The sequence below is a fragment of the Lissotriton vulgaris genome, unplaced genomic scaffold, assembly GCF_964263255.1.
Source record: "Lissotriton vulgaris unplaced genomic scaffold, aLisVul1.2 SCAFFOLD_1979, whole genome shotgun sequence".
NCBI classification, from domain to species: domain Eukaryota; kingdom Metazoa; phylum Chordata; class Amphibia; order Caudata; family Salamandridae; genus Lissotriton; species Lissotriton vulgaris.
In genome coordinates this window covers 229,600-257,435 of record NW_028246536.1, presented here as the reverse complement: position 1 = coordinate 257,435, position 27,836 = coordinate 229,600, and the positions used below count along the sequence as shown (strand labels likewise).

Below are 27,836 nucleotides of genomic sequence, written 5' to 3'. Positions count from 1 at the left end.
TTAGACACCTGTCTTACACTACAATCAGCAGTACCAATGGATATCAATACTTTGCTAAGTCCAGTAACGGTTCATGCATCGTGTTGTCCCCAGCGGTTACCAATCCTGATGATGGCATTCGTTGAGACTTCTGCACTACGATTATGTGGTAGCAGTGAAGCAAGGAATGAGAGCAACATCACCCAGGTACGACCTTCTGTGAGCATTGCTGATCCCGAAATCGATGATAGCAATCATTCTCACGACTGCCCAGTTACAGCATTATCATCTTTGGTCGAACTTTCACCTGAAGCTGTAGACTTTTTTTTTGCACATATATCTGAAGTCATGTTCTCCCCTGAACCAAAAGAATAACTTTTAAGCCAACCGGCACACAGCATTTTCATGAACTCTGAATTCGGCCTTCAGCTTTGAGAAAACATAAGCGACTGAAAACATTGGAACTATTTTTTTCCCCTAAAAACAATTTTTTTTTCTCCAAAATATATATATTTTTTGGGGCACACGTACTCTGCTTACAGTAGAACTATTCATGAAGAACAGAGCTTCTATTTTTAGCAAATTTAGAGACAATATGTTACCGTAGCCTCTAGCACACTCACAAGCAATTTCATTTATATGTGATGAAATAGTCTTAACCTTCTTTTCTGTAATTAAGAGACATTTCATGTGTAATTTTCGCAAATCGGTCGCTGAAGATATGCAATTTTTTTGAATGATTACACTGCTTAAAACGTACAGTACCTATAACGTTTTCTGTATTTCGCATACACCATTTCAAATGCAAAATGTATTTTGGGGTGGGTTAGAATGCACATGCATCTTTATTGCTTAGTTTTTAGTAATTGATGGACATAAAACCGTGGAGTGGGTGATGAGTTTTATCTAGGAACCCGATTCAATATTGTGACTTTATGCCCCTATACGGCTATAATCAATAATATCCCTATAATGGCATAATATTTAGATCCATATTTCAGTAAATCACCCTTGCAGTCCAAGGCACGGCAAAAGCTACTTCCTTGGATTCCTAGAGAGCACACCGAGTTCTTTCGACACACCAAACCTCCAGCAACCTGGGAAAGACCACTTGCTTTGTTTTGATTTGTAATAGAACTCCTGCGAGCACTGTAAGAATGGCCAGTTCTTAGTGACATCTTTATTGACGTCTTATGTCCAAACCTTATCAAACTTGGCACCTTTCAGGTATAAATATACCAACGTTGCCTTAAGCAAACACACGGTGGTGATTCTGGAGCAGAGCAGCTAATCCCACGGACGCTGCCCCTCCTCTTTGACGCGCTGAGAAAGACGCTGGGGCATATTATCAAAGGGGTTTATCTCCGCTTTTCTGGCTTTAAAAGCCAAGAAAGCGGAGATAAAATTATCTCCCTATTACCTAGCTGTCGCTAACACCAGTTAGCGACAGCTAGTAGGAGATAGCGACCATCTTGGGCCCCACTTTGCATGTCAGTGATAGTTATCACTAATGACATGCAAAGTGGGCGTGCCAAGATGTTAGCGACTGGAAACAGTCGCTAACATCGCTATCTCCTATTACCAACTTTTGGAGATATTCGCGCTAAGCGCAAATATCTCCAAAAGCTAATACCTGCCCTGAGCAGTTCTTAGCCATGTTATCCAATGGGAGGTGGATAACATGGCTAAGAGCATTAGCTCGCTAATGCATGAATATCGCTGACTTTTCAGCGATATTCATGCATTGCGGCCGATTTTTATCGCATTTGCGATAAACCTTGGGAATACCAAGGTTTATCTCCGATAAAAATCGCTGCAGCTCAGCAGTACATTTTTGTCTCTAACCAAGCAATAGCGATAATTATCGCTATTGCTTGGTAATATGCCCGCTGCCTTTTCTCCTGCCGAGAAAATCCAGCTCCGGAGTTTCCAGCCTACCCTTGCAGCCTACCCTTGCGGGTGACTGGCATATCGAGTCCTGAGAGAGAGGTACCAGACCTCCTACATTCTATTCCCAAGTTACTGTGCTGACTAAACCCTTAGAGAGAATTCTTGAACAGATCCTTGGCAAAAAAACCTACTTAACTCAAACTTATCGCTTCCTGCAACACTCATGCCGTTCAAGTGTGTGCTGTTACCTATTTCACCAGCCTCTGAAGTATTTGAAAGACGGGGTCCGTCTTCCCCGCATCAGAGCTCGTGCCCTGTAGAGCCCCCCACAGCGTTCCCTCACTCAAGCCATGTTCGCTTCTGTATCGCTCCTCCTTGCAACCGGCCGCGCTCGCCAGAGTTTAATTAGTAAGGGATCTATTGTGCGCACCTGATTGGTTCTGCAGTAACCGGATACATCAGTGCTTACCTTCGCAGAAACACAGCTCCCCCGCCCGAAGCCGCGATCTAACATTTTACTGATTGCGGCACTGCTCTTGCGCTTGCACCTATGACATACTGTCTTGCACCATCCTATGGCCTCGCGCCACCCAGCTGCTTATTCATCATTCAAAGTTACTGCTTACCTGTATGAGCGCGAACTTGCCCCGGCATCACCGGCACAAGGACACCTTCATGCCTTTCCAGCGGCCAGGGTCGAGGTGCCTTGCTCCCGAATGGCTGCTCGCCCTGGGCACTGCTGTTCTGGCTCCGGGTGCATTTGCGGGGCCTGTCCTGATGCTGCCGTTGTTGGATCTGGGGTGTCCGTCGCCTGCTCCTTACATTGTCCTGGTTGAGATGGCGGGACACTTCCAATTCTTCGTTTGCCTCTTTGCCCCTTGGGCGGGGGCTTGTCGGTCGGGTCCGTGTTCTCTATCCCCGTGCCTAAGGAGAGAGTAGAGATCGAGTTCTTGTGACCACTGCCGTTCTGGCTTCCGATGCATCCGGGTAGCAGTTCTGGCTCCCTGTTCTGCCCCGATCACCCTGTCGAACAGCCCATCGTCGATCTCTGACCTCCTTGACCCAGGTTCCCACTGGGTGCAGCCAGGATCTCGTTGCTACGCTGCATGGGTAGCTGGGGATTACTTCGTCCCTATTCCACTGTTAGCTGGGGGTAGTGTCTCACGCCTCTGGTCCCCTCAGCCTTGGCCTTCCCAGTTCCGGCTAAGGTCGTGCTACAAATGAAAGGCTCAGAAGCCGGTGCCTCCTCAGTCAGCCACACGTTTCCTTGGACTGCATTCTCATGGCAGCTGGGTGCATGCTGGTCCGCTTCGTCCGTCTTTTCCTCAGGGTGCCGCGATGCTCACGTACGATCCACGATGCCACCCTTTGGTTGAGAGCCTGGCCGCTCAGCCAGCTTCCCCAATCCACATCAAGCCAGGAGGCTGCATCGATGTACATGGGGACATGTACAACAGGCTGCAGCACAAGTAGAGGAAAGCTCGGTCCATGGACATCCTCACTTCTTCCACTCCTCTGGTGAGGTGCCTTGAGCCGTGTTGTGGGGCACCTGGACATCAGCTTCCTGGGTCACGCGTGTCACGCAGTAAGAGCGCTTCCCTCTTTGCGCTGCAAACGGAGCTGGCGAAGTTCAGGAGTTCTGTTGACCCTGCGCAGTTGTTTGCTCCTGCTGGGGGTTGATGGCCCCGACTCAATGTCGCCCCGGTCAGTTCTGAAATTTTACCGGCGCCCCTCAGCGACACTCAAAAATCGTTGGTGCCGCTCCTCCAGCTCCCTGATGTAAAAGGTGAGCTGCCCAGGGGGAGCGTTGCCTTATAACCCCTCCCCTTTTCTTCTTCTCTTTGTTCTTGGGGAGGGGGAGTAGAGGGCCTCCGGTGCTTTTCGCCACGCGGCGATTCCCGGCGGCGCTGACCGGCGCAAACAGATCTATTCCTTGGGGGCTAGGGCAGCTGTTATGACGTCGGCCCTCGAGGCCTCCTTCGGGGGCAGCCTCTGCAAGAATAACCGCAGAGGATGCGTGACCTCTCCACCGCGAGCCTGCTCCTAGCACGAGTGGTCATGACCTATGTCTCGTCTATAGACTAATGCGGCTCTGAAGTGACACAACGTTGTGTGTGGTACTGGAAGGGGAAATGCTGAGGAGAGAAATCAATAGTGATAATGGGGTAACCTTGTGTCCCTCAGAACCTGGGTGAGTATAATATATAAAAAAGTGGTTCTGTCAGGGGGATAGCAATTCCTTTGTTCAATGTATGTAATACATCCTGAATGTTAAAAAAAAACATGTATCATAAGTCTCACTCACAAACTTAATGTTTAGATATTGGTTCCACAATACTTTTCTAGAACTAAATGGCAATAGAGGACACACACCACAAAGACAAAATAATTTGGTCAAAAATGACGATTATATTACTAGAAAATTATGAACAATGGACAATAAACATGGCTGTCAATTAAACAATTAATAAATGGCTATCAAGTGATTAAAGTGCAGTATAAATGACATGTGGTGATAAGTGAAGTCAAAAAGTGCTATACATGTATTATACAAATGTGCTGGGTAGGGTAGGAAGGTTCCGCCCTTGTAGGTGTGTGCACACTTCACATAACATTCAAGTCTTTTCAATTTGTTCTCTTTAACACCTTGGCTGCTAGGCATATTTTTCCCGTGTGCTGGAAAGCTTTGATCACCATTGTTCATGACGAGCTCAGCTCGTCATCAGCACAGCTCAACCGTGCATCATGACGAGCTGAGCTCGTCATCAGCATCGAAAGGGTTAATGATCAGTTCCAGTCTTCTTTCATGAGGAATGATATTTATTTCATATTTCCTTTCATTTCATTCTCTAATTTTTCTGAATTTACTCATCAGTTTCATTTTACCATCATATTTCCACATATACCCATTGCATTTCGGGTCTTAAGAGAGACCCTTCCTCAGGGGTCTGAAAAATGGAAAGAAAAGGGAACTTGAGCTAGCCTCATTTATACCTCCATTTTACTTTATGACATATTTAACATTATGCTTAGGGATAACAATAAAGCTGCTGGTACATTGTGATCATGTAACTTAACCAGTTACTACAATAATTACGCATTTCTATATGGCCAAGAGTAATATGTGGTGCATTTTATACAGGCAAAGAATGAAATAGAGTGTGAATAGAGTGTTTTAGACAAAACACTAGGAAGTAGTTGCACAACAATTACTGAGAAAAAGTTCCACTTAAAAGAATACATATAGTGCCCCGACGGACCTAAGAATCATATACAAATGTGTAACATATAAAGCAATCAAAATAACAGTTGCATTTTTCTGTCCATTCCTTAATGCATGAATACACGACCCAAGTATAACTTTTTATTGGTGCCAAGGAAACTGCATGGACTACTGTGACTGCAACGTCGACGTTTCGACCCTAGGTAGAAGCGCGGCTTAATGTGCTTTAGAGGCGGATCTTCCTCAGGACAGGTGGATAGAAAAACAAGTGTTGACAGCGGGGACAGAGGGGCAGCTAGTCATTACAGACATCAGTTGGCTCTCTACTTGCTTTGTTATCTCTCAATTTTTTAGCGCACTGATAGTGAACAATGCAAAATTTACAGAAATGTCATTGCTTAGCAGATGGCTATCGTAAATCAAGATCGGAAAGAATATGATGCCGAAATTAATAAACAAATCTCAGATGAAAAACATTATAAAGCTATGCCCTCCAACTCATGATCTAACATCAACACTGAAATTCTCAAGCTGACCACAGAGGCTAAGAACTAGGATATATCACTAAAAAATAATTTGAATATCTTAACACAGAGAGTCCTCATACTCCAGTGTTATACACTCTGCACTCACTTTTGAAACTAACACCTTTGAACACGGGAACATCAAACACTTTCTGAATTTTTTTTACCAATTGCAATACACATAATGTAATATATTGCAAATGGAGCCCCAGCCATTTAACCTACATAGGAAAAACCAGTCAACCTTTCAAAACACGGATAAGTCAACACAGAAGCAGAATAAGGGGCTGCATTCACAATGCCCCTCTGGTAGCTCAATACAATGAAAAAAACACACTGCAGAGGATCAAAGGGCCCGATTCACAGAACTAACTTAAGACAAAATCCTAAACTTACTACTTTTGGTATTCACAGAAGTTAGGATTTTGGCTTAAGTTTGTCTTAAGACAAACTTATGACAGACTTAAGACAGACTTAAGTTAGGATTTTGTCTTAAGTTTTTCTTAAGTCTGTTTTAAGTTTGTCTTAAGACAAACTTAGGAAAAAATCCTAACTTCTGTGAATACCAAAAGCAGTACGTTTAGGATTTTGCCTTAAGTTAGTTCTGTGAATGGGCCCCTAAGATAGCAAGTAGTGGAAAGAACATTTCTACTTGAAAGAGGTGGTGACCTTACCCACATACTGCAAAGAATACCAGTGGATAGAGCGAACAAAGTCAATTGATCAGGGACTCAATACAAGTGAAGAATGATGTGGGTCTATCACTAAGCGGACATTATGAGTTCATATTGATGTCTGGATATATCATGTGGTCCTAAGCACGCTGAGGTTCTGTAATTCTCGAGTCTGACTCCATTTTGTTCTGTGCCACCATTTTGTGTTGCCCTCACGTAGGCCTGTGAAGGTAGCCTGGTGAATAAAGTGGCCTGGCCTTCTTAGTTCATGTATACATTAACTAAGGTCTCTTTTTGACTCTGAAATGAACCGTATGAAACTGACCTCTTCACCTGAAACTGACCTCGCAAAGCAAATTTCCCTGATCGATCTTTGTCTGAGATTGCCAATCAATGTTCAGGACATCGTTAACTTTTAGTTTCCTTGCACATGCCTTATCTTGTTCATCATCTGTTACTGTTTCTTTTTATGTTTCTTCATTACATGGGTTATGCTTTCAATTATAGGTTTGTCTGGCTTTTGGAGGTTGAATTTGGGACAATCTTAATGATTAACTTTTGGGTTGGGATACTGTACATGTAATCATGCCATGTCCTGCAGTGCCATCTAAATCAGATTAACCTTTGTGAACTATGTAATTATAATGTTTTGCTGATATCCTGCTAAAACCACAAAGGCTACTCACCTGCTGACCCTCCAGATTTTCCATTTGTTTAGGAATGTAATTGGTACATGCCTGGGGCAGGATAAAGAGTATATAACACGTGAAGTAAGACCATTGTAACATACTGTCTCATTCAGTTGCTAAGGCTTCTGTGTGACGTAGTCTCACTCATTTGAGGTTAATACAAATTTACTTTTATATTCCAGCTTCTGTGTCAAGTTCTTTGTGAGTTTAAAAGGACTAAGTATCAGTGAAACCCCTGAGAAGTGGATTTTAGATTTCTACAAATGGCGCGGCCAACGCGGGCCTCATCAGAGAAGTGGCTATCTGAGGGAGTGATCTTGTCAGAAGACAGAAATCTACTGAGGAGGACAGGACAGGACTCTGCTAAGGAGGTACTCTGTGCCCGGAGGTTCTGGGGATTCTTTGTCTCTGCAGCCCAGTATATTTCTGATCTTCCTGATTTTGATCCTCCACATGATGTCACTCCTGACTGAGATCCTTTTTGGCGTGAGTATTTTAAAAAAAAAAGACCGTTAGGTCATTTAGAACTTGGCAGTTAGAATTTGGACAACCATTTGTTTTGTACAGCTTTGGAATTTTGGAATTTGTGTTGGCCAACTTTGGATTTGTATAGGTTTGTATATGCGAATTGCAATTTGTGTAGGCAGGTAATGAGGAGATTTTTCTCTATCTGATTTTGTTGAACGGTGCACGTACAAAGAGTACTTTAAGCACTACTTTGGGTATAATATTGCATATTCTGCAATATTTTTGGCATGCCTGTTGCAAGCACACATCGAAGAATGTGTTGCTTTTTTTTTTGGAGGTACCATAGTGAGATGTGAATTCCTTGAGGGAATATCTAAATAGGTTTAGGTATAAAAACATATTTCTTCCTTGGTGATTCTGTATCCCCAGGGAATTCAAATATGACAAAAAAAAACATACAAGGATCCTTTTTCTGCGCAATTTTATGAATGGAGATATGCAGAGCGATTTTATTTTGGTGTTCTGCCAGACAAAGCTAGTGAATTGAGTGTATTTTGGCTTCTTGGAAATAAAACAGTCTGTTGGGCTGTTTTTGCAGTCTTTTGGAATACTATTGAGAAGCGCTTCTTGTAAATATGACTTACAACCAGTATTTACAAATGGTTTGGTTTAAGTACAGTCTGTGGGATGTCCTTTGTTTCAGTCCTATGTGTTGATCTGTGGGTTAAATGTGTGTTTAAATGTCTATGTGGTTTTTCCCATTAGTGTAACTTCTGTAAGTAAATAGCGAAGGCGCTATTTATGAAACAAATGGCTAAAGCGCTGTATTATTTGTCCTGAGTGTTTGAACCCTTTCTGTTTATGTCTGAAATGAGCTCAATGTTTGTATGTGTTTTTTTTAATGTTTTCAGTCTGTTAAGTAAAATTTCAGATTAATTAATATTAAGTAGAAATTAAATAAAAATCCAGCAATTTACCATGTGATATACTAAAATAGCTATATGTTGCTATTTAATTTATAGACTAAGTAAAAACGCATATGTACAAACTGTTAAATACTTAAAAAAAGATAAAATTATAATTCAAATTCACTAGGAATTTAAAAGGTCTCAAAAACAAATTCTGTGTTTTGTAGAAAAACGAACTTATAGCATTTTTTTACTTACATACATTGTATAACATGTAAACAGGCAAACACTTCAGCTAAAGTGAATTTTTGCTAAATTCAAATGCATATTATTGCACACGCATTTTAAAACTTGAAATGTTTGTTTTAAGTAAGACTGCCACCGTGCTCAGGTTTCAACACTGTGAAGGGCTCTTACCGCCGTTAAGGAAGCAGATGTTGTTTTTTTGAAGGCCACGAATAACATAGGAATGTTTATTTAGCCGGGACTTCGCCGTTAGTTAATCACGGTTGGAACTTTGCATTTCAGAATAGTGTTTTATAAGGTTATACAATAAGGTTAATTATTTTGTATCACAGGAAGACATTTCAATTGCGGTTTTCCTCTCTTTAAGCATTTTTGTAAGCATATTCTTGGTTCTGTTGCTAAATATTAATTGTCCTTTTAAAAAAAAAAGTGGCGCGAAAATCTGTCATTTTTTAAGTTAGGCTTCTTGTTGTGGGTATAGAAGATATAATCACAGGTAGCCGGGTAATGTGTCCAAGTAAGAGGTTTATTTGTAGTTCATCATAAGTTCCATAGAAGATATAGTTGTAGTTAAGAAGATGAAATAAAGGGTCCCACCAGGAGCTAGATGGTTGTTGCTCAGCCCACTCTCATCAACTGTCATTCTCCACACACAACCAGGCACACTCACATTCTACTGTCTCTGTCATCAAGCACTCCAACATTCCACGCTGACATCACACTCATTCTGATAGAGCAACTAGGAAGGAGATAATTCTAGGTACAACATATCCCCTTTCCTTCAATAGCAATAAAACACAATAACTTGCAACAAAGCAATTTTTAAAATAGAATGATAAAACTTAATTAAGGGTACAGTTCATATTAGCAAATGGACAGTTCATATAGGCAAGGAAGAAAGGAAAGAATAAGTAGAGCAGGATAGCTAGTAGTAAGTCACTAGAATAAGGGAAGAAAGAAACAGTGTAAACCAATACAATATAGCACATATCCCCTTCCCTTAGAGAAAACAAACAAATGAACGTAAAGAAAACAAAGTTGTTTACAAGCGTGAAATAAGGCAGAACTGAAAGAGTGAAAAGAAAGAAGCAAGGAAAAATTGTAAAGCACCAAAACTCTAAAAAATGTTATCGCACTAAGGCGTAAATGTAAAGGGTAGATACTTCTACCGCATCAATAAATGTATAGGGTAGATACCCCAACTCATAAAAGAATAAACACATCGGTACATAACCCAAGAATAAGTGCAGAAGTTACTTCAAAATAGCATCACTAAATGTATAGGGTAAATACATGACCCAAGAATAAGTGCAAAACCCAAGTCAAAACAGCATCACAAATGTATAGGGTAAATACAAGACCCAAGAATAAGTGCATCACCTTCACGCACCTTAAATATTAATAATAAACTAATGCTTCTTGATACCAAAAATAAGTGCATCATCTTCACGCGCCTTAAATATTAATAATAAACTAACGCATCTTAATACCTGCACGCTTCTTAATAATAATGCTAACGCATCTTAATACCTGCGCGCTTCTTAATAATAATGCTAACGCATCTTAATACCTGCGCCCTTCTTAATAATAATGCTAACGCATCTTAATACATGCGCGCTTCTAAAAAATGATTATGGCATAATAGCATCAATAAATGCACTATAAATGTATAGGGTAGGAACACCACCCCATGAAAGCAAAAATGCTTTGATACATGACCCACTACACTGTACGAGTAGAAACAGGAGCACAACAAAAGAGCCTGTGAAGATCAGAAACAGTGAAAAGGTGTGCGCACCACCCACACCGAACAATTGAAGAAATGCAAAGAGACCAGCTCACAAGCAAAACTACACCACAGGAAAAGAATAAAACTAGTGCCACACCAGTGGCTTGGTCAGAATATTTAGCACAGATCATACAAGCCAAAACTATAGTGCACCTCCTAAAACTTGCCAAATGCCAACATGTCAAAACGTTGTTTAAATAACTGTATATATCATTTGAAGCATATTAAATGGTAGAACTAAACAGTTAGATATTACAATCTATGTAAGGAAAACACTTTTCATTAATTTAAAACACTGGTGAGCGACCTCTCACCCAAGATCCATTAAAACAAACATGAATGTCATACCACTGGAAAACTCCCAAGTGGAGAAATAAAGAAGCACGGTAATATAATTTCCTCTGCAGGTACTTTGGTAGTAGTTGCAAAGAAAAAACTCGAAATTCACCAAGTTATGGCAGTCTGTCTTTTGAGCTGCACAAAAATATACTTTAAATAATAAAAAGATGAAGAAACTCCGATCCCAACTGTCAATCCAGTGATCTTTTGTGGTGTTGCCATGGTGATGTAACATAAGATGTCCGCCAACGCCGTATTTGCGTGCTTTCAATTGGAAGTTGGCCTCACAGATGCAACGTGAACAACGTGATGTAAGTCTTGCTTTCCACGGAAGATTGCACCCAGTGACGTAGAACACAGCACGAAAACAATGGAGCAACAAATCGCTCGAGCCCACTTTAAAGGTAACGACTTTTTCACGTTGATTTGACCATTGAAGCAAAATTAATTACGTTGATTTCAGCACGACTTCAGAAATTCCGCCTTCCGCTTGTTTCTATGAATCCAGATTTAGTGGCAATGCAAAAATACATGTTTTTTTTTCATAGCTCGCTTCTAGGACTGAAATGCTGCCTAAATAGTATCGTCATTTAAATGTCGTAAAAACGCAGAAATCCTCCACAAATCTCTGACGCTTACGAAAAAAATAATAACTTCATGCCTTTATGACGAGAATGATAAATAAAGTACCTAGGCAGTTCCACTAGATGGCAGTTGATACACAGGCTGGTAGAAACAGCTATTTTTAGTAACACTGTTACACTATATTTATATTAATTTTTACAGCATTTCAGTAAGACTGTATTATTTATTGTGATTTTTACAGCATTTCAGTAAGACTGTATTATTTATAGTGATTTATACAGCATTTCTGTAAGACTGTAGTGTTTATAATTATTCACGCAACGTTTATTTTTTGTTATTCACACTTTAATTGTGTGTGTTACGTGGTACAAATTTTGTGTGAGTTGCTTATGTTTCTCTTTAAGACCATCTTGGTATTGCTGACGCTCTAAGTTTATATGGTTGTTTTTTGTTGTAGGGTGGTTGTATTTAGAGCTGGTCTCTATACTCTTGAACTAGTCTACAGTGTGGGTTGTGCGCACATCCTTTTAGCTGTTTTCACCCTACCTATGTAAACTTTGTGTCTTCATTACTTTGTACTCACCTGTACCCGTTTATGTTGTGTTAAGTTCATATCTGCACACGTTAATATATTATTACTCGCTAACTTTCTCTATATTTTTATGATGTTCCCTAGGGAAAGGGGGGGTGTGTCTCGCTACGTCTTCTTGGTAGCATCCTGTTAGCATCCATTCACTTACGTATTCTACTCTGTACTTTTTCTGCTTGTCTTAATCTTTGGCTTTCTGCTCCTTTCTTTATATTTCATTGTAACTATTTATTTATTTGTTCTTTTTGTCTCATTAAGGAAAGAGGATATGTTGTGACTACATTTACAGCAGCTTAGCTAGTGTGCATGTGTGTGGGTGTATGGAATCTTAGAGTGCATGATGACAGTGTGGAATGTTGGTATGCCTGGTGGACTGGAAGAGTGACAGTTGGAATGAGTGGGCTGATCGACAACCATCCTGCTCCTGGTGAGGTTTTCTCCTGTATATCTTATTACCATCTTACTTGAATAAAGAAGCTTCAAGCAACTACTTGACTATTCATCTTTTATTCACAACATTTTTGTTGAGATGGGAGTTACGACCAGGAGACCAAAGATAAGTGTAGTCTTCTTTATTTTAAGTAATAGGCAATACAAGTATGAATTTCTGTCCTACCTCAGCAACCGCCAGATAGAGATTGCTGAAAACAGAACCTACTACTCCCAACACTCTATATGATGCACACAATGATGCAGAGTAGAACTAGAACATAGATGACATCACCCTGTAAGAGAAAAGTAAGGCACAACATATCTCCTTCCCTAATAAAACAAAAAGAATAAAATGAACATAGGAAATAAAAGAAGAAACATTTTACATGAGTACAAGTTCAGTAATCTTCAATACCTAAGAAAATCGTCATATTTTTTAGGAACACGAGACATTCTACCACAAGCTTCCCGTCCCAACACTTGAGTAGTTTTTAGAGGTTTTGAAGATACTTTGGGTGTTAGTAGAGACCCTTGGAGAGAACTCCCTTCCAACCGCTCACTCACATTTTTCCCCGTCACACTCAGTTTAGAATACAAGGCAATCCTACGCAAATTCCAGCTCTGCCCATTCTCCAATACAACATGCCACCTATTAACCTCCTTTGCTTTCATCGGATCTGAGAACTTATTCAAACCATGCTCTCTCCGACCCAGCTTGATTTGAACCAAATCTCCAACTTCAACCCTTCCAGTCTTATCTGAAACAATACTGCTTGCAAAAACTCTGCTCTCCAACAACCACTGCTGAACCAACTTAGTCTTGGGAAGTCTGCCACACATACGCTCAAAAGGAACTACATCCGTAACCCCATGGGCTGTAGTGTTATGTGACCATACCATGTCTTCCACTGCTCTACGTACATCGCAGTGACCCTGCACTGACATCTGTATAGTACCTTTCGCTAAACGATTCATCCGCTCAACCAACGCATTACCCTGTGGGTTGTATAATGATGTGCACATGTGTTTAATTCCATGATTAGCTAGAAAAGAATGCATTGCCAATGAGGTTAGTTGAGTCCCATTGTCTGTGATTAAGATCTTTGGAAAACTTTCCTTCAAGAATATTGATCTCAACTGTCTAATTACAGTATCAGTAGTAATATTTCTCATGAATTCAACGCACAACCACCGTGAACACACATCCACCAGGATCATAGCAAACCTACAGTAACTTGATAAAGAATCCATAGGACCAATGAAGTATAAACAAACTTTATCCCATGGCAAATCATTCGTGCTAACAATTGAACCCTGAGTAGGAGTAACAGTTTTTAACCTCTTCTCACTCTCTTTACATAGCAAACACAACTCTACCCACCTCTGAACATCGTCATCAACTCCAGGCCACCAAAAAATTTTCTTAAGACGTTTAAGAGTCATATTTTGCCCAAGATGGCCTTCATGGGCAAGACCGAAGAGCTTCTTTCTGAGAGAGTTAGGTGGAATAAATCTTTCACCCCGTAACACCAGATCACTTGAAGAACCTCAGCTAAGCTCCTCTTGCAACTGACAAAGGAACGTAAGGAAGGTTTCACATCACCTTCTCTTTTCCAACCTAACTGTATGGCGTCAACAAGTTCAACAAAATCAGGATCTTCAATAACTGCTTGATGCCACTCCTCCTTGGAGAGTAAACAAAATTCCCCCACACAAGCATCCTCAAAACTAGCAATCACACACACACTTTCATCCCCAAAGTCATCATCTACTGTCCCAGATACAATGGGCAAGCGTGACAAACAGGCAGCTTGGGTGTTCCTCCAACCTGAAATGTGTTCCATCCTATAAATGTACTCTTGTAACTTGGCTGCAAATTTCATTAAGCGAGGAGAACCATTATTAGCCCCACCAGGTGACAAGATTTTGATGAGAGGCTTATGGTCAGTCCTCAAGGAAAAATGCATACCCCACAAGTAAGTGCGTAAATGTGAAACCCCCCTCACAGCAGCCAGACCCTCTTACTCAATGACAGCATAATTGCGCTCAGAAGAACTAAGGCATCCTCGTCGCCAAAATGTTGTGGGTAAAAGAAGATATAATCACAGGTAGCCGGGTAATGTGTCCAAGTAAGAGGTTTATTTGTAGTTCATCATAAGTTCCATAGAAGATATAGTTGTAGTTAAGAAGATGAAATAAAGGGTCCCACCAGGAGCTAGATGGTTGTTGCTCAGCCCACTCTCATCAACTGTCATTCTCCACACACAACCAGGCACACTCACATTCTACTCACTCTGTCATCAAGCACTCCAACGTTCCACGCAGACATCACACTCATTCTGGCTGAGCAACTAGGAAGGAGATAATTCTAGGTACAACACTTCTGTGCTTAGGCTCATAAATGAATGAGTCTAAAAATGATAGGCAAGGGATGCAGCTTGCTTTTATATGTGGAATTATCAAAAATGATTAGGTTTATTAAAAATAATTATTAATTAAGAAAAATAATTATTAAAAATAAGTGCTTCTAAATTCGTGTTTTAATATTTATAAAGCTTAATAATCTTACTATGACCTCCTAGCCTTAAAATTTAATTTAAGTTGTGTTTTACTGCATAATGAGGACATTTGTATGTGGAATTTCACTTGGCGCAGGCGTAAAAACTCATTTTTCTAAGGAATTCCATGAGATTTCTCTAATGTCCAATCTCTGCAATCTGTAAAGAACATTCTGAGGATGATTACTATGTAATTCAATTATAGGATCTTTATTTTTAAGTGCCCCAGATATCAAAGTCGATATTGAGTTAAATAGACTATTTAAACAGCATTCTTGCCATTTACAATAGCTTTAAAGTATCTCAGCTTCAGTAAATGCATACATTTGTGTATAATACAAACTTTCAGGTTGTTACCATTTGAGGTAGCTTTTCATAGCTCAGTGAGCCAATGTGCCCGGTGCAGAGGTTTGTGTTTAATATCAGGGTTGAAGGTTCTAACTCTAGCTGGACCTACTGAGACGTTCATCCATTTAAGGTTGATGAAATGAGTACCATTGCATAGGGTGGTAACAAGCATTTGTTCTAAAGCTGGTATGTTGTGTTGTTGTGTTCTGTGAATTATTCACAGTAGATGTTTTTGAGTCTGGGAATAGGAGTGGATTGTGGCCCCTAAAAGGGAATAATATATATGGTATGTGGTTTTGGATAGGGTTGGTTATTGCAAGTTGGAAAGAGTTAGGAAGGCTTTTTGTCTTTGACAGCTTCAGGGTGAAGAGAGAGAGGGCTGAGGAGAGGCAGATTTTGACCTTGAGGTCAGTAAGGTGGGGGTTAGCAGTATGTTGAAACAAGATGAATTTTTGTATGACTCCTTTGAAAAAAGAAATGTTTGTGCATTTTTCATGTTTTTGCATTTTATCCTTTCATGAATTGTTCCTGCGGGTCCTATGTGTCAGAAGCGACACAGTAAGTTGTATTTGACAGCCGATCTCCACTAACTGGTGATCTGCTGTCAAAAGGTGGGTGAGAAAAGTAAAAGAAAGTAACTTTGGTGTAATTTCGATTTTAAGCCTGACAAATTAAGCAGGCCAGAATATTGGGTTGTGGGCTGCAGGTTCACAGTGCATAAAGTGCATGCAATGGTGTTGTGTGTCACCGCCTATTTACATGTGCTATTTTAATTTGTCTATGCTTTTTGTGCTTGATATACAGCACGTATATATGATGGCTTGACATTGGTGTGTTTTTTATCTTATGCATGTTTTTGTTTTATGTTGCTGCTTTTGATACTATTACAAGTTCCCCCGTGTTGTAAAGAGATCTTCATGACGATGCATATCGCTGCACAACAGTTGGGTGGTTTTGCTCTGATACTAAATTTCACAGATATGATATTTTCATGCTGTAAACAAGACAGACAACACTTCACCAGTGCATGTCTATTTGGCTATAATGGTATTGAAGAAAAAAAAAAGAGATATACAGGATCAAAGTGTGTCACCTGCAGTTAGCTATGACTGCCCTTTCCCTTAGGGACAGGTAGCCCTTGATCAAATGTTTCCTGATTGGAAATTAAGGAACAACTATAATTTTTTGTGGCTCTTGCTAACTTGCTAAAGGTGACCTAAACTTTTAATTTTTCCTTGAAGAAGGAACTTGAACATTAGCTTAGATTACCGTATATGGTGTAGCGGCCAGTGGTAGAGTTAAAATTTGTGAACTATTTTGATTTTTGTGTATCACCCATACTCTTGGTATTATGTCACAAACTTGACTATCACCCGAGTAATTTCTTGTTCTTCCTATAGATTTTTATTTTGCCGCTTCTCCCCTTGACTGATGTTGCATTGTGCCTAGTCATTGGGGATTTTAGCTGTGTCTTACTCCCTTTTCCCTTTTCCGTATTCCTTTCACCAGTCAGCCCATTTATTATAATTGGTGTATTGTTCAGGTTCACACTTCCAGACTGCAGTGATGTACCAGGGACCCCCATATTATGTATAATTCCCTTTGGTATGATCAGACTGGTTTTCAAGAATTTTCTTTAGGCCTACTTCGATGTTTTCCAGTCTGACTGTCAGGGTAGTGATAGACTGGTTAACTGACTTAATATTATAGTAAGACAAGTTTTCCACCTCAATAGGAGATACCTTACGTTTATTTTTTGAATATGACAAATTCAATGCCTATTCTAATTTGGTTTCCAGTTCCTTTTTTCTGTTGCTTTAATTTTTGATGGACCAGTAATATGGAATAATGGAAATACCAGGACTCTCTAGTTCTTGTCTTTTTGTTTCCACATTTTGATCATTAGTGTTTGTATTGCATAGTGCGCCTGATGCACAATTATTAAAAGGGAGGTATCTATATGTCCCTGATAATCTGTATTATGTGATTTCTCTTTTGAGGTGTTCTAGATAAGGAATTTAGGAACACTTAGACTTAATCATTGAGAAAAAATGTTTACCCCATTAGACGATGTCACCATGTATGAGGACATCCATTCATATAGAATTCCCATGTAGTTATCTACCCTTAGATGGTAGAGGATATGCTCTCATATGGAAACCCAATTGAAGAGGCTAGAGGCACTGTTTTGCCTACTGCCTTTGTCTTTGTATTCTATGAGAATGACAGTGTATTTTAGATCACAATAGTCCCATGGCGTATGGCCACTTCTTTGAAGATTGCAGGCCACCTGCTTGCAGTCCCCTTGTTAAATACAATGAACTGTTTTTGTACTGAATTGAAGGAAACTAACAACTGTGTCACATTTCCTACATCACTAGGTTCTGTGGGATCGAGTCATGACCTGCAGAACACTGATTTAAGCCTAATTCCCATCAGTGACAGCTACAGATGAATGGCAGACGTCTTGGCCCTACAGTCCCAGCCCCCAGAAAGTAGCAAGGCCGGACAGTGATTGCCAGCGCGCCATCAATGGTATCTCCAAAGTATCGTGCTTGCTTCATCAGAAGGCGTTGAACATCAGAAAAGAAGGAGGAGCTGTTGATGGCAGGGTTGATTTGAGCCTTGAGTTTTCTACCTGTCATTTGCTGGTAACCTCTGACAGTGTGCAGTCCCTTGAATCCCTTGGCCTGAGTTTTGGTCACCCCCCCCCCCCCCCCTTTTCTTTTCTCCAATGGAAGGTCAGTGCACCGGAGGATCCAAGATTGACAAAAGGCACTACATTATTGTGCCCATGAAAGAGCAGCCTGAGCGTCCCCTGACACTGAATAATGAGTGTTGGAGCGTGAGAATGTAGACCCGGTCGGCATGAGATGATCTGTGCCCATGACCAATGAAGAGCACATTATTTGTAGTGTCTGCCGCAGAGGAGAGACACTGGTGAACTGTCTTGAGACATTGAGACTTTCGAGTGAGCTGTGAGTGTTTGCCAGGAGGGCACTCCAACTAAGCAGTACTATTTTCATAAAGAGGCCTGAATCGAGAGGCCCAGTGCGGAAGAAGACAATGGAAGCAGATTTGATGGATGATAGAAGCCTGCCAGAGAGGCTTTAAACAGACTTTGGGCACAGTTGTACAAGCGATTCCAGTGCAATTGTATAAGGTAAATGTTAATTAAGTTCTCATTTGACTGAATTGCCATGGAAGAGGAAGTGGCTCCGCCTCTAGCATCTAAAAATGGTCCACCAGAAGTGAGTCTTTGTGCTACTATGTGTGTTCGGAGACCTGTCCCGAGAGAAGTAGAGAATAGTAGGATGATGTTACAGCAACACCTTGACGACCTAAAATGAATATCGATATAGACCTAGATTCAGATTAACCTGAGTCTTAGGTTATTGCCTATGTAATGGCAAAAGGAGGGGCTGAGGTTCTGTAATTCTCGAGTCGGACTCCATTTTGTTCTGTGCCACCATTTTGTGTTGCCCTCACATAGGCCTGTGAAGGTAGCAGCGCGAATAAAGTGGCCTGGCCTTCTTAGTTCATGTATACATTAAATAAGGTTTCTTTTTGACTCTTAAATGAACTGTAGGAAACAGACCTCTTCACCTGAAACTGACCTCGCAAAGCCAATTTCCCTGATCGATCTTTGTCTGAGATTGCCAATCAATGTTCAGGACATCGTTAACTTTTAGTTTCCTTGCACATGCCTTATCTTGTTCATCATATGTTACTGTTTCTTTTTATGTTTCTTCATTAGATGGGTTATGCTTTCAATTATAGGTTTGTCTGGCTTTTGGAGGTTGAATTTGGGACAATCTTAATGATTAACTTTTGGGTTGGGATACTGTACATGTAATCATGCCATGCCCTGCAGTGCCATCTAAATCAGATTAACCTTTGTGAACTATGTAATTATAATGTTTGCCGATATCCTGCTAAAACCCCAAAGGCTACTCACCTGCTGACCCTCCAGATTTTCCATTTGTTTAGGAATGTAATTGGTACAACTCCCTTACATGCCCGGGGAAGGATAAAGAGTATATAACACGTGAAGTAAGACCATTCTAACAGACTGCCTCATTCAACTGCTAAGACTTCTGTGTGACGTAGTCTCACTCATTTGAGGTTAATAAAAATGTACTTTTATATTCCAGCTTCTGTGTCAAGTTCTTTGTGAATTTAAACGGACTAAGTATCAGTGGAACCCCTGAGAAGTGGATTTTAGATTTCTACAACACATCAGACTGGGGTACACTGGGCTAACATTGAAACTCATGGTCCCAACACCAAATTTGCAAAAAGACTGTGTATATCATAGTACCAATGTCTTACATGACTATCCTGTTTTATGTTCTTACGATTCCTATGTAATTGTGCAATTTATATCTATTAGAATTCGACATTGTACGATAAATTAGGAATATTGTGTGCCATAATGAGATTCCATTTATGAATGTTTATTAATTATGCTATATCATTGTGATGACAGTGCAGAATCTTTTTTGTGTTAACTAAAATGATAATAAGTATGTGTCAATTACATGCCTTCACTTCACAAACAGCTGGAAGATTTCCACCACCTGTATATACATTGCGAATATCCTGTGCCGATACACGATTCCATCTATGAATGAGCATTCATTTTGCCATAATACTGCTGAATTTAGGACAAGGATGACAATAGGAACTTGCTATGTTAGTTATTTACATGCATTTATTTCGCAAGCAGCTGGTTCATTCCGCCAGCACTGACTATTCCACCAATACCTAGTCCTAGAAAATAGATCTGGTATGTATCAACATGCGATTTTCATAGATTTTCCTATATGTTTTTAATTAGCACCATGATTGCCCCTCACTGATTTGGGGTTGAGTTTAATCCTCTTAGACGAGCCACGAATTGCGCCCAATCAACATGAAAAACATCTGGATCCTGGGCTGGCACCACACGCCGGTATTTCAACTCGGCTTTTGTTTATTATAATTTATTTTCTGTTCTCTCCTTATACACCAAGACTCTTTTCAGATATGCGATACATTACCCTCAGAAGTGTAACACTGTACATTTCGCCCTCGAGACATATTCCTGAAAGACAGAAATATTATCCTCTAGCAAGGTCTGCCCGCATGCGCCTCCAATGGCCAGCAGAGCGCGCAGGTGGACCATAAATGACCAGCGGAGAGCAGTTCTCCTGGTTATCACAGGCGTGAATTTTTCCGCAGCAAATTGATTCTGCATCTCGCATTGGATTAACTATTCCATACTGGTAAGAGATGTGAAAGTGCGCGCAGGCATCCTTCCTAACAAAAGTTGGAATCTGACACAAATACTTATGATTACCTTGCGTTATTTATTGTAGGATATACCGCAGTAAACCCAAGGCTCCCCAATCATCCTTGGTCTTACCTAGTCACGCGGTAAGAGAGCCTCTAAGTCCTTAACCCTTTCTTGACCACAGCATCTTCTTACAATGTCTCTAATAGGGTGTTATGATACTATTTCAGACACCGTCTTCTGGAGATAGAAATTAAACCCTCACTACGTCGAATATCATTGATTGCCAGTACCCTACTCCTCCATAGGGTAAGTGACATTCGCCCTTATGTTACTACTTGGTATACTCCTGTGATATACATTCCCAATGTAAATAATCCTTTAACTTTTTGTCCACACAGTGCCCGACTGGGCCCTATATGGGTACCCTTTACTGCCCCTTACTACCACAGGTGCTCACCACACTAACTGTCAGTCATCCACAGGTATGACATCATTTTGCTTACAGAAATTCAAGTAGATTTTGCCCTCCACTTACACTGCTTTCCATTGATACATTGAATATCATCTTTCAGGTGTCCCTACATTGATCGGTCCTGATGAGACCACACATGTTAGCTGGGTTGAAACGCCGTCGATACCTTGAAAGGAACCAATTCTCAGTCCCTACTGTTATACTAGGATACATTTATTGTGTATCCATTGAATGGTCATTTCTGTAACAACATTGAAACCTTGTTCTTATGTCACAAAAAGTCACAATTGATACTCATAGGTTTCACTTTTTTCACTTGGGACACTTCACACTGAAAATCTATAACAAATCTACATTTTTATATATAAAATACGTTGGTTCTCTACACACTCTGTGTTACATGTCCTTTTTTCTCCTACACTTATGTGCCCCCACTTTACTGTGACTGTGCTGATATATATATTGTAATATCTAGTGTTAACTGTCCACAGGAACCACTGTTTTTTGTTTAATTGAGCCATCTTGTAGGCACACGCATGCATAGTGCGTAAGCCTACAAAATGATGCGACCGTCGCATCATAGTGCCCATGCTGCATAGCACCGGAGATGCTGTACAATATGACTAAAAGACCCAAAGGCGAGAATTATTGGCTTTGCCAATGCAGAATAAAAAAAAACTTTAAATCCCAGAATGCAACGTACTGTGGGTTCAAAGCTCAGGATTGATGAATGTGCCACATATGACATTTGCCCATGCCTTCTTGTCAGCTTTAACCCATTCTAGTACAGTATGAATGGGTCATATGTCAACAGAAGCGGGGTGTGATTTGGTGAAAGAAAAATGCTGCGGGCGCTCCCTGAAAACACCACTTCTGTGCACTTTGGCATCACTCAATCAGACACTTGACAAAGAAAAATGACGCCTTGGTCTGATCTGAGGGTGTGCACATAATCCCCCACCCCCGTATAAAAGGACTTGGTTATTTTGTTTACTCCGATCAGCAGTGCCTTGCACTTGGATTCAAGTGTGTACTTTGGGTAAAGTTCTTATGCAAGGACCAGTTAAAACAAACATTTGCAATGCAATAGGTCTCGCATTTACGCGAGTTTAAGCGATTGGCATTGTAAATGACAATGCCTTTTATTTATGTCCCAGGATGCTTATTTCGGGATCAGGGAAGACCTAGCTTGGCAGTTCAGACTGGACTGTTCACATGAGGCACAGGGTCAAGCCTAATTTGCATATAGCTGGGTCTGAACTGAGCCGGCAAAGTGAGCTAAAGAACGATGATGGATTCAAACCAGATCTGTGACTAGGGGCGAGTGTCTGAAAAGTTTCAGCGTTCCCTCCATCATTTCCTTGTGATTTTTTGTTCGCCTTAAGTTGGCAGGGTATGCCCAGATGTGGGTCCCTTGCTCACTTTGCCACTGGATTTAAGTTAGCCTGGCTGATGAGAGGTGTTCCCCCAAACCGGTCCCAAGTTGCTTGTTTCCGGTTCAGGGAAGACATGGCTTGGCAGTTCGAGCTGGACTGTTCCCATGAGGCACAGGGTCTAGACTGATCCGCATATAGCTGGGTCTGAACTGAGGTGGCGAAGTGAGCTAAAGAACGATGATGGATTCAACCCAGATCTGTTACTGGGGGTGAGTGTCTGAAAAGTTTAAACGCTAAGTACATAATTTCCTTGTGTTTTCTCCTGTTGGAAGTCTCAGGGACATTAAATACTTAATCTGCCAGTAAATGAGCTCTTCTGCTGATAGCCCTGACTTGCCAAGTGGTGCTAAATCCGGTTCCTGAGCCCTTGGAAGGAAGTTCTGGTGATATCATTGATTCCAAGCGTCCTTTCTGGACCAATGGATTTCTGCCAAACTCGATGCATCGCTGCTGCCTGCACCAGAGTGTGGTCCCCGCTGTATGCAACACCTGCGGCTTACAACACAGACCCAAGCTTTCTGTCACAGCACCCCCGAAGAACAGACACTGCGTGAGTCTCTTGCACCTCATTACCCCAGTCTGCGACGCACCGCTCAGATGCAGCGCCTGCTTCAATGCTGTGGAATCGATGCAGCCGGACTTGACTTTCGACACATCATGGATGCATCGTCTCTGAGTGCCTATTTTATCATTGACACTGCACCGCAGTAAGGAACCGAGCGATCCTGCCCACAAACGACTTGTGTATGTTGGAGTAATGATGCTTTGGTTTTGTTTTAATCGGATTAATAGTGGCTATTTTTCTAAATTAGAGTGGAGTCCTTTTGTAGTGTTTTCACTGTATTCCTGTATGTGTGTGCACAAATTCTTTACATCTGGGATAAGCCTAACTGCTTTATGCCAAGCTACCAGGGGGTGAGCAAGGGGTATCTTAGGTGTGTAACGTACTCATCCTGACTAGAAAGAGGGTCCCTACTGGGATAGGGTGCATACCACTGCCAACTAGAGACCACATTTCTAACAGGTACAGTTCTTTCTCTTGGTTCACATGCATCCGAGCCAACCACTCAAAGCAACTTAAAGAGGAAGGCTTCTTATCTGACTCCCACTAGGTATTATTTGGAGTTCAGACTGATGCTGATCGGATGTTCTGTCAAATATACATATAAAACCTCAAATATAGATGCCAGTGTGATGCCAATCCTTACTCCCAGACAGGAAGCAGTTTCCCTGTGTAGGGGCATCTGTTTTATCCTCCTCTGTCTTCATTCTCAGAGTTCATCTGTTGCAGAGTGACTTCCTTGCCACTGTGGTTCTAGTGCAGACTCTGGGTGCACACACAGCCCCTTGCTCCTGTGATGCCTGCATGTTACAGTCTAGTATCTGCTGAATGTATAACACAAGCAAGGGTGCAAATTAATGATTTTAAGGTGACATAAGGAACAGAAGGCAAGTAGGCAGCTGGATCCTGAAGCCAAATGGTAAGAGAGGTAAACTTTTTTTAAGGTAGGGTTACCTTAACCAAATAAATATTTCCAGAGTAAAGGGCACCACACGTCTTTTAAAAGGGATACTATACCTTGGTCCAGTAGCAAACGGCACAAACGCATGAGAGTGTCGATCAGAGGAGTTCTCAGGAGAGAACCGCAAGGGGTCAAACACCTGAAAAACAATATATTGGAAACCAAAAGTAAAAGGTATGGAAGCACTTAGAGAAAGGAGATAATTGCTACTAAAGAATGATGAAAGAGTATGAGATAACATAGCATAGGTATCATAAGATAACACTAGGATATGCAGTAACTAAAACGTTTATTCTGGAAATCAAGGGCATGCCATGTGATAAACTTATCACTGTGTTTCAAATGTCTTCTGAAGATGCATTTTATCTTATTAGCATGATTGCAGCCTAAAAAAGGGCTTCACAAACTATGGATGTCTCCTTCTTGCCCTACATGTCTGTGTCTGCTTTTGCTTCTCTTTACTTTTTATATCAGCTGAATTTCAGACAGTGATGGAGAGGAGGTCCAAGGATGGATTTGGAAGCAGAGCTCATGTCTTGTATTAAGACTGGATGAGTTGCTGATGGATGTATGACGGTACGACGTGGGCTATTACCACGCATACCGTTACAACACATGTTTTACAACGCAAGTCGTTACCACGACTTGCGCTGTAGGGTGCCGACTTAGGAATAGTTTAATTTACTATTCCAACACCAGTCCCCATGGATAGTAGGGAAGGTGTTGGAATAGTAAATAACTATTCCTTGTCCTTGTGCGCCCTCCAGCGCAAGTCGTGGTTACGACTTGCATTGTAAGAGACCCGTCGTAATGGTAGCGCGGGGTAACATACACGTCGTAAAGGATGTTCCCCGTTGCTGATGCTCCGGTGTAATAAGTACCATCAAAGTGCACTCCAGTGTCTAAGGCAGCAGGGGCAAGTAATATAGCTCATGTGGCAACAAGGGGGCCTGCTAATCATGCCTTATAGTATCCATGCGTTTGTTTACAGAGAAAAGAAACTCTGGACGGAATGTATTGAGAATCCACCCGGTGCACCAGAGATCCATTTCGCTCCCACTACTGAGAGATTTTTTAGTCACTCGTTGCTTTTCAGAAATTCTTTGTAGAAAGGGGTACTCAGAAAAGGAATAAAGGGGGCAATAGGATTCTAAAGAAGAGTGCGTGTTTATTTTCTATTAGTCAAAGTAATGAACAGGTGAATGGAGGGGACGTGGGGGTGTCCTATGATATCAGTGTACCTCTAAGAATCACTGTAGCAAGACAATGGTTACCTATGTGGCCTCCTTTGAGATAAAGGTACTTCTACGACTACTCCAGAATCTTTGTGGCAAGTAAAGGGGTATCTAGGTTGTCTACTCTGATATCAGAATACATTCATAATTTCTCCAGAATTACCATGAGTCAAGTAATGCAGCCAGACAATGGGAGGCGGAGGGGGGGGCAGGGCTCTGTAAAAATACATTTGGTGCACAGTACGTGGGTGGAAAGCTTAGGATATCAGACTTTGGACACAGCACTGTGAGGGAAACATCCATTATAACTCAGTCATTACAATGACCTACCTTTACAACACAACTGTTACAACACAACTGCCTTTACAACACCTACAATTACAACGCATTATAAGGTAAGTAATGGATATTTATGTAGTATTAGGATGGGCATGGGTTTTGGGGCACATGGGAATAGTAATTTTTACCCCTACCCTACACTATCCAACACTTTCCCTACTGTTGCACTTACTGGAGTGGGAATAGAAATTTCTACCCCTACACTATCCCACACTTACCCTAGTGTTGCATTCATTGGAGTGGGAATAGTAATTTTTACCCCTACATTATCCAGCACGTACCCTACTGTTGCTCTAAAAGTATTACGCGTTGTAATGGTCTGCGTTGTAATGGAAAGCGATGTAATGGTAGTTTTTAAAAATGCATTGTAATGGCATCTGGTAGTTGCAATGAAAAGACTGCATTGTAAAAGCATGCATTGTAATTGCATGCATTGTAACGTCATATATTCCACTGTGAGGATAGATTGTAAGGATCACTTGATGTATGGTGCTTGAAACAGAAGAGTTGGTAAGGGACATTTAAAGAGTGGGTTCACGTTGTGGGCATCTTTTTGTGTAGAGCACACTCCCTACCAAAGTACCTAAATATATCTGTTAGAAAAAATGTAGGAAAGGGATCTGTAATTATGACTTGTGAATGTGAGTTTCTGCATGGGACCCTGATGGTGAGGGTAGGGACATATGCGAGGCTAACTAGAATTCCAAGGGATTTCCAACAAAGAACTCAAGACACAGTGCATGGGGCATTGGGCTAGTTTGTATGGAATTGGAAATATGATGTATTATGTGGGACGTAGAAAGGTCAGGCTCGAGATACACAGTCATGGACCTGTCTTATTATAAGGTTTACACTTGTACAGCAGACACAATGGCGTGCTTGCAGCCATGGACAATAAACATGGTACACAGGGACGTGGAACTGAGTAGCATATTTAGGGGAACATGACTTGAGACACTGAATTTAGGGACTGGAGATTGGGACATGGACATTTGGTGACATCTGGGAATGGGGCTTGGGGTATGTGTCTTGCTGCCTACTGAGCACTGACAGTTCCCATACATTACTCTGGGGCTTACAGTAAACAGCCAATATGGATTCATGGTTCAGCGGAGGTTAAATCACTTTGGTGATTTCTAATTCAAGAGGACAAATTGCTCTCCTTTGTGTGTGGGTGGTTTTTGTATCGCACAAACATAAACAGAAGGCAGCACCACTGTACAGGGTTCACAACAAAGATAAAGTTGACATGTTTCTTGGCCTTATCAACGTGCATTTTTCCCCTTGACGAATACACAGATTTTTCCCTTTACATTTCTAACACGTGTCTTTGCGAGTATCTTTATGTTTTCATACCAAAAATATCCACAAACACCCAAAAAGAGAGATACACCACCACTTTTCATCAAACTAGTACCTGAAAGCAAATGTCTGAGCAACAGTGATAATATTCACATGTAAAGAAAACAATACATGAGTTCTTTATTATATCAATTGGATTACTGTACCTCTGGGTCTTTCCAGACGGCGGGGTTTCTGTGGATGCTATAAATGCTTACAAATGCAATAAATCCTGCAAATAAAACAAAAGAAAAATACTTAAAATTTGAACCTAACTATTGAGCATAATTACATTTTTTAGTTTAGGAATTGGCAGTTTTGTATTCTAGCAAATGGCAACACTTAGGACTCAACAAAACAGTCCACCAACATTAATTTCAGATGAGGATATGCAATTGCTTGGATCAACAATTCGACTTTACCTTTGGACAGGCTATCTAGTTGGATATAACTACCATGTGGCGGGGGATTGAAAGCAATCATATAATGTGTAAGCATTGTAGTATTCTTTAAGGCAAGTCAATCAGTTTTGCGCTAAAATATTGTACTAGATTCACACTGCAATTTGGGTGGTGCTTAATTTGTGCCAGTGCTGAGCGCTGTCACTCATATTTTAGACATTGGACATTTTTAGCTGAAGTTTTGCAAAGTGTGGCAAGCAGTCATTGATTTGATACAATCTAGTACTAGAACCATGGCAGGTGGAGGCAGTCACTCATACTCATTGCTTCAACAAGTGAACCCAAAGAAATAGAGACTGCCATGGGCAGCTGACTCCCTCCCCCATTGGCTGAGTCAATCAGATCTGCAAAGGATCAGTTCAAGTAATCATGCATGCTCACACGCACCTGCCCATCTCTGCAGCCTCCCCATGCCCCAATGCCTCTGTACCCTGTCCAGTTGCCCTTGATGCTGCAAAAGACTGCACGGATTGACAGTCCTGCACTGTTCACATAAATGGGCCTCGCGCA

General features: G+C 41.1%; 1 protein-coding gene across 1 annotated transcript in view; it reads right to left on the bottom strand.

Annotated features, from left to right (window-relative positions):
• Positions 1–27,836, bottom strand: part of LOC147665879 (cytochrome P450 4B1-like) — a gene marked incomplete at its 5' end in the record, with an annotated part of 284,942 nt that overhangs the window by 48,516 nt on the left and 208,590 nt on the right. Inside the window, 2 exons of the mRNA XM_086949452.1 lie at positions 24,007–24,089; positions 27,033–27,097. Of these exons, the coding sequence (XP_086805578.1) occupies positions 24,007–24,089; positions 27,033–27,097 (148 nt within the window). The remainder of the gene's footprint in view (positions 1–24,006; positions 24,090–27,032; positions 27,098–27,836) is intronic.